Source organism: Aotus nancymaae, unplaced genomic scaffold (genome assembly GCF_030222135.1).
Source record: "Aotus nancymaae isolate 86718 unplaced genomic scaffold, 86718_ANA_hifiasm-v0.15.2.pri h1tg000001l, whole genome shotgun sequence".
Classification (NCBI taxonomy): Eukaryota; Metazoa; Chordata; class Mammalia; order Primates; family Aotidae; genus Aotus; species Aotus nancymaae.
In genome coordinates, this window is record NW_026988412.1 from 8,262,250 (window position 1) to 8,274,645 (window position 12,396).

The following is a 12,396-nucleotide window of genomic DNA, read 5'->3' on the forward strand; positions in this document are numbered from 1 at the left end:
AGAAATTCTGCTGAGACTTTCTAAAGGGCTTCCCTCTCCTTGTGGAAATGAGTCAGGAGCTGATGACTTTAGGAGTCAGTCAAGGAGCTTCAATTAAAGAATTCTGAGATGGGCATCTATGATACTCCTGGAGGTTTCTTAAGAGCAGAGCAATATGCATGTGTTGGCACTTTAGAACCACTTTCAGGGTGGCTTCTCCAATTCCCAGCTGGGGATACCCAGTAGATCTGCCGTTAGAAATGGTCATCACAGTATCTCCTAGGTAGGTTTCCCCCAAACCCTGATGCGTCTTTTTTTCTGGGCGAGTTGGCCTTAACCCCTTGGGAACGGTTTCCAAGAACAAGTGTTAGGAAGGAAGAAACATTTATAAATTTCTGACATCTGAGCACACACACTCTCATGCAGGGCTGCTTTCTTCTTGTGAGAGCTCTTGGCCTCTGGAGGAAGCTTTTACATCCACTTAAAAATGTCTCACACATCAGAAGACATCCAGGCATTGTTTTTATGTTGTTATTTAATGAGCCCACACAAGACAACGCAGGTTTTAAGCAGGCTGGCTCCTTTTGTTTTCCTCCGGCGTTTCTGATTCAAAGCCTGGCTTTAAGGAACATAGTGTTCTTTGAGGATCTTCAGACGGGAAAGGCTCCACTGTTTCATCTCTGTGTAGCCTTTGTATGTAATTGAATCAATAATGCACGGTGGAGCTTTTTGCTGGCGGACCCAGATGGGTGATGGAGGGCAATAACACATCACCAATGAAATGACCACAGGCGGCAATTCTCCAGAATCTTGGCAGGGCCAAGGAGGCATGTAGTTGGGAAAATGCCAATCATCAAACCCATTGGTTTTCATATCACAAACTATAGAAAATGAAGCTCTGCTAAGTCTCTGGTAGGCATGCAGGATAGAATAACATGTAAGGGGTGTCTATAATAAAAGGTTACCAAAGGTTACTTTACAAGGGTTCATTCTGAAAGCAGAAATAAGTCAAATTTCCCCAAGCCTCAATCTTGTTACTGAAAAGCTGTTTTATGGATCTAGGGTCATACTAATGTAGCTCTCTGTGATGATGGAAATGGAATTGAATTTCAGCAGCTGCTAGCCCTGTGTGGGTATCAAGAACGTGAGGCCAGTGTGATTGAGGAATTGAATTTTACATTTTATTTAGCTTTAATTAATTAAAATGTAAAGTTAAACAGGCACATATGGCTAGTGGTGACTACATCGGATAGTGTGGGTCTAGAGAAATTGATGGTAAATATAAACAGGTTTAGAAGACATTAGAAGGTAAAGTGTAAGCAGTGGCTCAGTAAGAAATTATGGTTGAGTGACAGGCAGCTTTCATTTATTCATTTGTTTAGCTTATTATTTATTGATTAAAACATATTTGTTAAGTGCAACCTCAAGTTTGAGGACCACTGATTGGAAGAAAGGTGAGGATTTGGTCATAGGACAGTGTGGTCATCAGGTCATCAGGCCCAGTATCCTGCTATTCTGTCTCTGGTTAGCATCTCCAAAACAATACAACTTTTATCCTGAGGCAAGCAAAGGCACACTCGTATTTCCAAATGATGCACAGGCTTCAAGATACTCACCATCATCCATAATTCCAATGGTAACACCCTTCCCTGTGTATCCCAGCTCCCAGGCTTCAGCCACATTCAAATCAAGGCCAGGAGTGCCATCAGCTTGCCCAGTATTGATCTGGTACAGGAATTTCAAAGCAGGGAATGGTATTAGTTTGGTGTTGAAAAGCATCATGTACATATTTATTGACATGCTCTACAGCCATCTAATATTCCAGGACCAGCTCAAAGGCTACCACTTCCATGAAACGGTACTTTTGAGTATCCCTCCTAACCTACCTGTAGCATTTCCTCTCCATTTTTTTTGGTATAAACAATTTGTGTTTTCTGTAAAAATGCAAAAATCATTTCAATTCCCTAATATCTTATAACTAGATCGCTATCTTTAAACTTTTTCTATAAAAGAGCTGTTATTGGCCAGGTGAGGTGGCTCACACCTGTAATCCCATCACTTTGGGAGGCCAAGGCAGATGGATCACATGGTCAGAAGTTCAATACCAGCCTGACCAACATAGTGAAACTGTGTCTCTATTAAAAATACAAAAAATTAGCCAAGTTTAGTGACAGGTGCTTGTAATTTCAGCTACTCAGGAGGCTGAGGCAGGAGAATGGCTTGAACCCAGGTGGTGGAGGTTGCAGTGAGCCAAGATCAAGCCACTGCACTCTAGCCTGGGTGACAGAGCAACACTCTGCCACAAAAAAAAAAAAAAAAAAAAAAAAAAAAAAAAAAAAGAGCTGTTATTGCAGGAAACCCTCCCTGATTTAAGATTAAATTCTTCCTCATGTTTTGAATTTAAAGCATATGTTTTGGATTATTCTTATTTGAGTATAACTTCTTGCTAAATAACACCTTTTGCAGGAGGTAACATGTCCTAGTTAATCTTTGTAATTTCAGTGCACTAGGTGTTTTGAACAACACACTAAGTCTTGTTCAGAAGTATTTGTTGAACTGAATTAAAGAAAATGGGCTCACCTTTAGTGCATGTTTTAATGCAGGAAAGATAAATTCTAAAGCCTCTCACCCTGGCCCCCAAAAATATTTCAGAAAAGAAAGAAAGGAAAACAAAGAGCAATTCCATATTAATATGTTCACTTCTGTCTTTTCATGCATCTCTTTGTACTGTGTAGGTTTTCTCAAGGGTGGATTGCAAAAAAAATAATAAAGTCAGAGCCTGTATGGGCAAAAGCCCACAGTGATCAGTGGCTACCATCACATTGCTAAAACATTGGGTGATTGCCGTTAGGGATCTTTAAAAAACTTACTGTGCTCTTTCTTCTAGGGACATGTTAAGACTATACCTCTTCACCCACTCTGAAGTTAGAATGGCGGATCACTAATTTTGGCCAATGACTTGTGATTTCATGTTCCATTTTTCACATCCAGGCAGAAGCTTTAAGAGTTTCTTTTAAAAATTCTACAATTTACCCTTTTTCCTTGCTGAGGGGCTTATGAAAGCAGTGTGGGAATGGAGCTCAGATGGAGCTTGGTCAGCCTCTGTTTCTAAGCAGTTATGAAGCATTGGTCATGTAGCAAGAATGAGAAACAAGCCTTGCTTTTGATAAGCTACTGTGATCTGAGGATTGTTCATTATTGCAACAAACCTAGCCTATCCTGACTAACACGAATACACTCATTCAATTACCCATATTGGATTTTTGGACTTCCACGCCAAAAAGCATAAGGCAGAGTCAAGCTCTGCAGCCCCAGGAGGGAAATCGTGATGAATTCCTGTAATGTAGCTATCCACAAGGCTGTAATTTAGTTCTCTCTCTTGTTCATCACCTTTTAATCTTAAATAAAGCAAGGCTTCGTTCTCATTTACAAATTAGTCACTGCCTTTCTGTCAATATGCCCTGCAGTCTGGGTTGGTTTGGAGCCACTGATCCCTTTTTAAACATAGCTTGGCCAATCCAAATGGATCATGATGAACTGTTGGCGGGTTTTAGTACCTCCAAGCCTGCATCAGTTAAGCCCCATGGAACTGATTTTCTGCCATTGTTTGATAAGTATTAATAGATGCTCCTTTTGCTACTTTAGTCTCCAAGCTTTCTTGCTAGCCCTTTGGAGAGTCACTGGATCCCTTCTCTTAGGTCTGTGGCTTCATTATGTCCCCTGTTACTCTGTCTGTTGAGACCCCTGCATTACTCCTCCCAGAACTCTGATTTGACTTTCACATAGTTTTGCAAGTCTTCAGTCATATGCTGGGGCGCTTTTTCAGAATCGAAGAGAAATCAAACAGTTGTTGGTCATAGCCTTGACTCTAGGAGACCAGGGCTACTTAGCAGTTCCAGAAGAAAGCAGATTAGAGAACTAGATGTACAGATGTTGACAGAAAGTCAATACATATGGAAGGGGACAAAGAGGGTCACTGAGTTGGATACTGGCTAATATCCTAGTGAGTAAGGAGGAAATGGGAATACATCTTTTATCCAGAGTCTCAAGAGAAGAAATGTCCAAAAGAACATAGAGACACTCACCAGATACCATTGCTTTGTAAAAAGAGGATCGTTCATGTTGATGTCAATCTCATTGATATCTCTGTAACCTCGCTTTTTTCGGTCAAATCCTTCCTGCTGCAAAGCCATCTTTACCTGGAATGACAATGCTGACATATTACTTGAATATAATCTGAACATTCCCTCTTCTGGAATTTGTTTCCATGAATCAAAATTTCATTTGTATTTTAGGTGTATTTTTTTCTTTGACAAAAGCAAGTTCATCTCATATGCATGCTCACCTTACCATTGTTATTAGTATTTTGTATTTTTTGTAGAGATGGGGTCTCACTATGTTTCCCAGGCTGGTTTTGAACTCCTGAGCACAAGCGATCTGCCCGTCTCGGACTCCCAAAGTGCTGGGATTACAGGTGTGAGTCACTGCACCTGACCCGTTACCATTATTTTTCAAGAGCATTTACTTATGGTTGCACTGAACAGACAGGCCTTGGTGATGGCTCAGAGTGAGTTTCCTTAGAGTAAGAATTAGATAGAGAAGAGTATTTTTTTTGTTTTGTTTTGAGACTGAGTTTCTCTCTTGCTGCTCAGGCTGGAGTGAAATGGCATGATCTCAGCAATCTCAGTTCATTGCATCCTCTGCCTCCCTGGTTCAAGTGATTCTCCTGCCTCAGCCTCCCGAAAAGCTGGGATTACAGACAGGCATGCACCATCGTGCTGGACTAATTTTGTATTTTTAGTAGAGATGGGGTTTCTCCAAGTTGGTCAGGCTGGTCTTGAACTCCCAACCTCAGGTGATCTGCCTTCTTTGGCCTCTCAAAATGCTGGGATTACAGGTGTGAGCCACCTCACCCAGCTGAGAAAAGTATTCTTAAAGAAGATAATGTGGTAAGGGTTGTTAAGCGAAATAAAACAATGGAACACTTCGATTAAGAGAGATGATTGATGTGGATTCAGGAAGAGAGAGCGTGAAAACAGCATGGATCATTTTTCTGGAGGGCTTGCCAGTCTTTAATTTGTTGACAGTGCTATCACATTTGAGAATCTGCTAAAAAAGAAAACTTCTCCAAGATAAGAACAAACAGACAAAAAATGAAGCCTGCCTGGAGAGCCAGCAAATCCCATAGCAAAGCCCTAGAAGGTAAGAGAGGAACCTCGGACAAGAAATTGATGGATGATGTTGCTGTCTTTGCACTGACAACATTTCAATTTTGGACAGTCAGAAAGAACCCATGCTCTTGGATAGACATGCAACTTACGAGCTAAGTCAGTTCAAGCGGGCTCCTGGCAATGGCTAGGCTTTGTCTCAATCAGGAAACTTGTTTTCACTTGGACAATGACTAATTTATCATGCAACAGTCGTGGCCAGTCCCTGAACATGTACAAACCCAGGGATTATGCACATATATAAAAGGGTGTTGCTGGATATTACTATTATATTTTGTAGCCCAACATTTGCTTTTCCTCTTCCCAAATCTCCCCAGTGTATTTGGGGAGTTACATCCAATCCATCAGGCTCTGTGTTGGTGGGAGTAAAGCTCTAGGTGCCTGCCTGCCACAGGTACTAAAGTCTCCCTCATCTCAGGGGTGCCTCTGTGGGTGTCTCTCTCCCAGGATTTGAATCTTGGGAAGGTGAAGCAAGGACCAGGAATCCCTGGAGCCCATCTATCCTGGAGGTTCACTCACTAGGCTCTCCTGGTAAAAGATCCTCACTATGTTCCTGCAGCCCAGCCCTGGAGCTCTCAAGACCGATCCTCCAGCCGCCCATTGATTGTGAGTCCGCGATATCTTCCTGACAACTTCTCTCTGGCTGAAGTGAAGCAGAATCAATTTCTGTTGCTTGTAATCAAGAACTCTAATGGATACCAGCTAAGAGAAGGGGAGCAGCATCTGGGTCAAGAGTGACAGCAAAAGAGAATGAAGAGACCACAGACGTGGCCAAAAACCCTTCCCCTCCTTGCTGCACTGCCTTGCAGAGGAACCTGTGAAAGGCTAGTGTAAGGTTTGTTCTTGCTGAGTTTAAAAGGAAGAAACTGAGGCCAACACAAGTAGATCCAATATGAAGGAATTTATTCAGGCTCCTGGGCAAGGTTCTGCGGTCTGACAGGAGGGGCCGGAGAAGTTGCACGGACTCCTCAGATGTGGGGATTTATAGGGAGTGAAGGGGCTCGATTGGTTGTGGGAGAGCAGGACTACTATTGGATAAGGTTACAAGCCTTTGTTTGCATACAGGACTTGGCTGCTATTGGTTAGAATTACTCGGCTGCTATTAGCTAGAAAGACTTGGCTACTATTGGCTAGAATCACAACACCCCGCTTGCATACTGGGTTCTTTAAGGGAAAGCCAGGCTGTGCAAGAAGGGGAAAAGGGAACAACTTGAGCATGTCTGAGCTTTCGGAAAAAAGAGGGGCGGGGGATGTGAATCCAAGCTCCCGGCGAGGCAACCAGCCTTACAGCTAGTTCCTCACTTCTTTGCATTGCATACTAACACGAGAAGGCCTGAAGCTCATTTGCCAGAGAAATTCTAGCCATATCAGAAAATCTATACATGTGGAAAACAAGTGTTAGGTGTGGCATTGGCTCTGGGGGTTCTTTGGAGGTATTCCACAAGGGACAGTCACAGTCACTGCTGCAAGCTTAAAAAACAAACAAACAAAAAAACTCTCCCTAAAGAAACAGTGAAATAATTAGAAAAATGGGATATATGGGTATTTTTATAATGGCAAAAATTTGACACAACTAATGCCCATCAAATGGAGACAAATGATGACTTAAAGGTACATATATATACTTACATGCATAGGTATACATATAAATATATGTGTGTATGTGTGTATATATGTGTGTGTCATACTGTCACATATGTACATATGTATGCAAACACACACATATATATCCTCTAGGAAGCCATTGCCAAGATGGGATTAAATATGCAAGTATTTTGTGAGAGAAAAATACAAGAAACTGTGATGTCAGTCTGACCCCAAGTAAAGAACAGTGAACAAAGTTGGGCGAATTCATCCTTGATTGCCCTGTAATCTAAGGATGGTTTGGTAAAACTGTTGGGGATTAAATCTGAGGAGCCCTGTCTCTCCCAGGAATGGCCTGCCTGTGTTCCCTGCTGCTCTCAGTCACTGGGGAAGTGTGGCATTGTTGGCACAGTGATGGATTTCAGAGTGCAGTAGCTCGGGTCCTTGGTCAATTACTTTCTCTTAAGTAAGAGATTTGTGCAGCATAGTCTCATAGCCCTCTCTCTCTCTCCTTCTCTGTGTGTGTGTGTGCACGCATGCATATTCATTAATAGAATATTTAAAATATCGAAGCAAATGTATAGTTCTCCACCTGGAAACATAAACATGATACACCCTTCTCACAACCTTTTTTTACTATGGAAGCAAGAGTGCCTCTTGCACTTGGGAAAGGAGTCTGACTCTGGCCATTGCCTCTTCCCATTTTGGTCCCACAACAAGAGGGCTTTATCTGCTCTACTCAATAAAGGGAGACCTTGGTTGACTTTCGCTGAAGGATTCTCATTCTGTTGGACTCCTATAACTTCCTTGAGAGGATCTTCAGGGAGCAAGAGCGACTATCACCTGGAAGTTTGAAAACTCAGCGATATGTCGTTTCTCAGTAGTGTAAGAGCAAAAATACATCAGATTTCACCTTTATAAATAACAGTGCAGGAAGGGCTATTACAATCACTCCAAACTCATTTAGACCAAGTGCACTCTAATGAAAAGACTGCTCAAATTCATTTCCAATTAATTTTTAATTCCACAAATTAGGTTTTAATGGAAACTAGTGATGCTTAGGAATGCTGTACTCTTTGGGCATTGCCTCCTTGCAACTCAGGAATTTAGGAATCTTGAGAGTGGAAGGGGTTTCCTGAGTCTGCCAGTTACACTTCAAAAGAGAGGAACACCTTCAAAAATATATGCTTTCACTTGTTACACACAAATAATTGGGTAAACTTTTTTTTTTCCCCACAATGATACCATGTAACCCTATGAATCATTTTTATTGTTCTGGGTTCTCATTCAATCTTAATTCATATTCATACCTAATTTTTAAAGAATAGTATTCATACTATAAAGTTGTGCATACTTTTTTCACTGAGTATCCTACCACAAGAATTTTAGTATGCTGCTACTTAGCTATCGTATTTTAATTTCTAATGGCTACCTAAATATTCCAGAGTCATGTACCATAATTTACCCATTTCCCTCTTATTAGTCATTTAGATTGTTTTCCATTATAAATCAAATTACCATGACCAGACAGATTAGGTTATAAACTATTTTAGAAGACCTCTGGGAAAGACTGCAGTGGTACAATTCCATGTAGGATAAAGCCCTTAATGTCAGAGAAATATTTCCTAGTGTCTAAACTATATTTTCACATTATTACTAAAAGGTCACTGACTTATTCTTCTCTTCCTTTTCGCCTGAATTTTAGCCTTCCATATACTATACCTTTTATTACCATTTAGATGTGATACCAATAACGTGCCTACAACGTAATTATTCCTCTTCTCAGAAAATAACGTAGATTTCACTTCTGTATTAATTTTAGAATTCTTCCTCAAACAGGACCATTGGCCTAAACATTTGTACAAATAAAAAATATAAGAAAATAGAAGTTTTTTTAACTGGGTATTATTATTATTTCTGAGAATATCTAAAATTTTTTTTATTGTAATTTCAACTTTTATTTTAGATTCGGGGGCACATGTGTAGGTTTTTTACTTGGATATATGGCATGACGCTCAAGTTTGGAATATAAATGGTCCCATCACCCAGGTGGTGAGCATAGTACCTGATAGGCAGTTTTTCAGCCCTTGTTCCCTGCTCTTTCTCTTTCTAGTAGTCCCTGTTGTCTGCTATGCCTATCTTTATGCCCATGTGTATCTAATGTTTAGTTCTCACTTATAAGTCAGGATATCTGGTATTTGTTTTTCTGTTCCAGTGCTAATTTGCTTAAGATAATGGATTCCAGCTGCATCCACGTTGCTGCAAAGGATGCAATTTTGTTCTTTTTTAATGGCTGCATAGTATTCCATGGTGTATAGGAGATGTACCACATTTTCTTTATCCAGTCCATCATCAGTGGGTACCTAGGTTGAGTCCATGTCTTTGCAACTGAGAATAGTGCAGTAATGAACATAAAAGTGCATGTGTCTCTTTGGTAGAATGATGTATTTATTTTTGGGTATATAGCCAGTAATGGTATGGCTGGATTGAATGATAATTTTAAGTTCTTTGAGAAATCTCCAAACTGCTTTTCGCAGTGGCTGATCTAATATATATTCTCACCAACAGTGTATGTGTTTCCTTTTCTCCACAGCCTCACCAGCTTTTATTATTTTTGACTTTTTAATCATGGCAATTCTGACTGTTGTGAGATTGTATCTCATTGTGATTTTGATTTGCATTTCTGTGATGATTAGTGATGTTGAGTATTTTTCATGTTTGTCGGCCACTCGCATGTCTTCTTTTGAGGAGTATCTGTTGATGTCCTTTGCTTATTTTAAAATAGGGTTGTTTGTTTTTGTTTGTTGATTTGTTTAAGTTTCTTGTAGATTCTAGGTATTAGACTTTTGCCAGATGCACAGTTTGCAAATATTTTCTCCCATTCTCTAAGTTGCCTGTTTACTCTGTTGATAGTTTCTTTTGCCATTCAAAAGCCATTTAATTTAATTAGGTCCCACTTGTCAATTCTTGTTCTATTGTGATTGCTTCTGGAGTCTTCATCATGAAATCTTGGGCCTATGTCCAGAATGGTATTTCCTAGGTTTTCTTTGAGGGTTTTTATTGTTTGATGTCTTACTTTTAAATCTTCAATCCATATTGAGTTAATTCTTGTATATGGTGAAAGAAATGGGTCCAGTTTTATTCTTCTGCATATGGCTAGCCAGTTATCCCAGCATCATTTATTGAATAAAAAGTCCTTTCACCGTTGCTTACTTCTGTTGACTTTCTTAAGATCAGATGGTTGTAGGTATGTGGCTTTATTTCTGGGTTCTCTATTCTGTTCCATTGTTCTATATGTCTGTTTTTGTACCACTACCATGCTGTTTTGATTTGTAGGCTTATAATATAGTCTGCTATTGGGTAATGCAATGTCTCCAGCTTTATTCTTTTTGCTTAAGATTGCTTTGGCTATTTGGGCTCTTTTTTGTTTCATATGAATTTTAGAGTAGTTTCTTCTAGATCTGTGAAAAATGACATTGGTGGTTTGATAGGAAAAGTGTTGAATTTGTAGATTGTTTTGGGCATTATGGCCATTTTAATGATACTGATTCTTCCAATCCATGAGCATAGACTGCTTTCTCACTTGTTTGTATCATTCACGACTTCTTTCAGCAGTGTTTGTAGTTCTCCTTGTGGAGCTCTTTTACCTCTTTGGTTAGATGTATTCCTAGGTATTTTATTCTTCTTGTAGCTGTTATACATGCCATTGTATTCTTGATTTGGCTCTCAGCTTGAATGTTATTGGTGTGTAGAAATGCTACTGATTTTTGCACATTGATTCTGTAATCTGAAATGTTATTGAAGTTTTTTTTTTTTAATTCGATCTAGGAGCCTTGTGGTGGAGTCTTTAGGGTTTTCTAGGTATAGAATCATATTATCAATGAAGGGATATAATTTGACTTCTTCTTTTCCTACCTGGATGCCTTTTATTTTTTTCTCTTGCCCAATTCCTATGGCTGGGACTTCCGGTGCTATGTGGAATAGGAGGGGTGAGAGTAAGCATCTTTGTCTTGTTCCTGTCCTCAGGGGGACTCCTTCCAGCTTTTGCCCATTCAGTAGGATGCTGACTATGGGTTTCTCGTAGCTGGCTCTTATCATTATTTTGAGGTATGTTCCTTTGATGCCTAGTTTGTTGAGGGTTTTTATCTTGAAAGGATGTTGGATTTTATTAAAAGCTCTTTTCTACATTTATTGAGATCACAATATGTTTTTTTATTCTGTTTATTTGATGATCACATATATTGATTTGCATATGTTGAACTAACTGCATTCTAGGAATAAAGCCTACTTAATTGTGGTGAATTGACTTTTTGATGTGCTGCTGGATTTGGTTTGCTAGTATTTTGTTGAGAATTTTTACAGCTATGTTCATCAGGGATATTGGCCTGTAATTTTTATTTTTCATTGTGTCTTCACCAGATTTTGGCATCAGGGTGATGCTGGCTTTGTAAAATAAGTAGAGAGGAGTCTCCTTGATTTTTTGGAACAGTGTCAGTAGAATTGCTACTAGGTAATATTTTATTTAAAATGAACAATGGATATTTCACCATTCTAGTTCAACTTTTGAACCTTAATTTGACATTTGTGCACAAATGTTACCCAAGCAACTCTACCCATCCCTTAGCCACTTCTAGTCTCTCTACGATTTGCCAGTTATGACCATGCTAGGATGAAGCAGAAAACATCCCTGTGTGTTTGCATATTATTCTACACTTAACAAGCTACTTTCACTACATTTAATCTTTTTTTTTCTTTTTGAGACGAAGTCTTGCTCTGTCACCCAGGCTATAGTGCAGTGGTACGGTCTTGGCTCACTGCAACCTCTGCCTCCCAGGTTTAAGCCATTCCCCTGACTCAGCCTCTCAAGTAGACGGGACCACAGGCATGTGCCACCATGCCTGGCTAATTTTTGAATTTTTTAATAGAGACGGGGTTTCACCATGTTGGCCAGGCTGGTCTTGAATACCTGAACTCAGGTGATGCACCTGCCTCAGTCTCCCAAAGTGCTGGGATTACAAGCATGAGTCACCACACCTGTCCTCAATCTTCCCAACAAAACTGTGGAGTTAGGTGTTGTTAGAGCTGAGGAAAAGAAGGTTTGGAAGCCATTGTCCAATAGTTAAAACATGGCAGAGTCATCAGGTTGATGGATTCTCAATGCTATGAACTTTCGATTAAGCCACATTGCCTCTCCCTAGAGGCACATAACACAGTCAACCTTCCAGTATCTGGGACAACTTAACCGTGCATATAACTCTCTGAGGACCTGGGCCATGATCACTTCTCTGCTGGGCTGATAATTAAACAGTCGTTAATTAGCATTGACTGTGCTGGGGAGGGAGGGGCCAAGAGAAAGGGGAACAAAGGGGAGACCTGCCTCCAAAGAGGGTGAGGGACGTCTTTGCTTCAAGTGAGAGCAAGAAAAGGAGCATAAAACATGAAACTAATGTGTTGCTGAAAATACTGAAGTTTATTAATTTATGATGTCCTTGATTGTGTAAAATTATTTCCTGTGCCACTGAGAATTATTTGCCACTGTGATGGGTTGGATTGTGCTGCCCTGAAAGATATATTGAGGTGCTAACCTCCAGTACCTCAGAATGTG

The 12,396-nt window shown here is 40.1% G+C and overlaps 1 protein-coding gene across 1 annotated transcript in view; it reads right to left on the minus strand.

Annotated features, from left to right (window-relative positions):
• PCSK2 (proprotein convertase subtilisin/kexin type 2) overlaps positions 1-12,396 on the minus strand; it is a 252,707-nt gene that overhangs the window by 111,772 nt on the left and 128,539 nt on the right. Inside the window, exons 3-4 of the mRNA XM_012474808.2 lie at positions 4,065-4,178; positions 1,596-1,704 (exon numbers count right to left, since the gene is read on the minus strand). Of these exons, the coding sequence (XP_012330231.2) occupies positions 1,596-1,704; positions 4,065-4,178 (223 nt within the window). The remainder of the gene's footprint in view (positions 1-1,595; positions 1,705-4,064; positions 4,179-12,396) is intronic.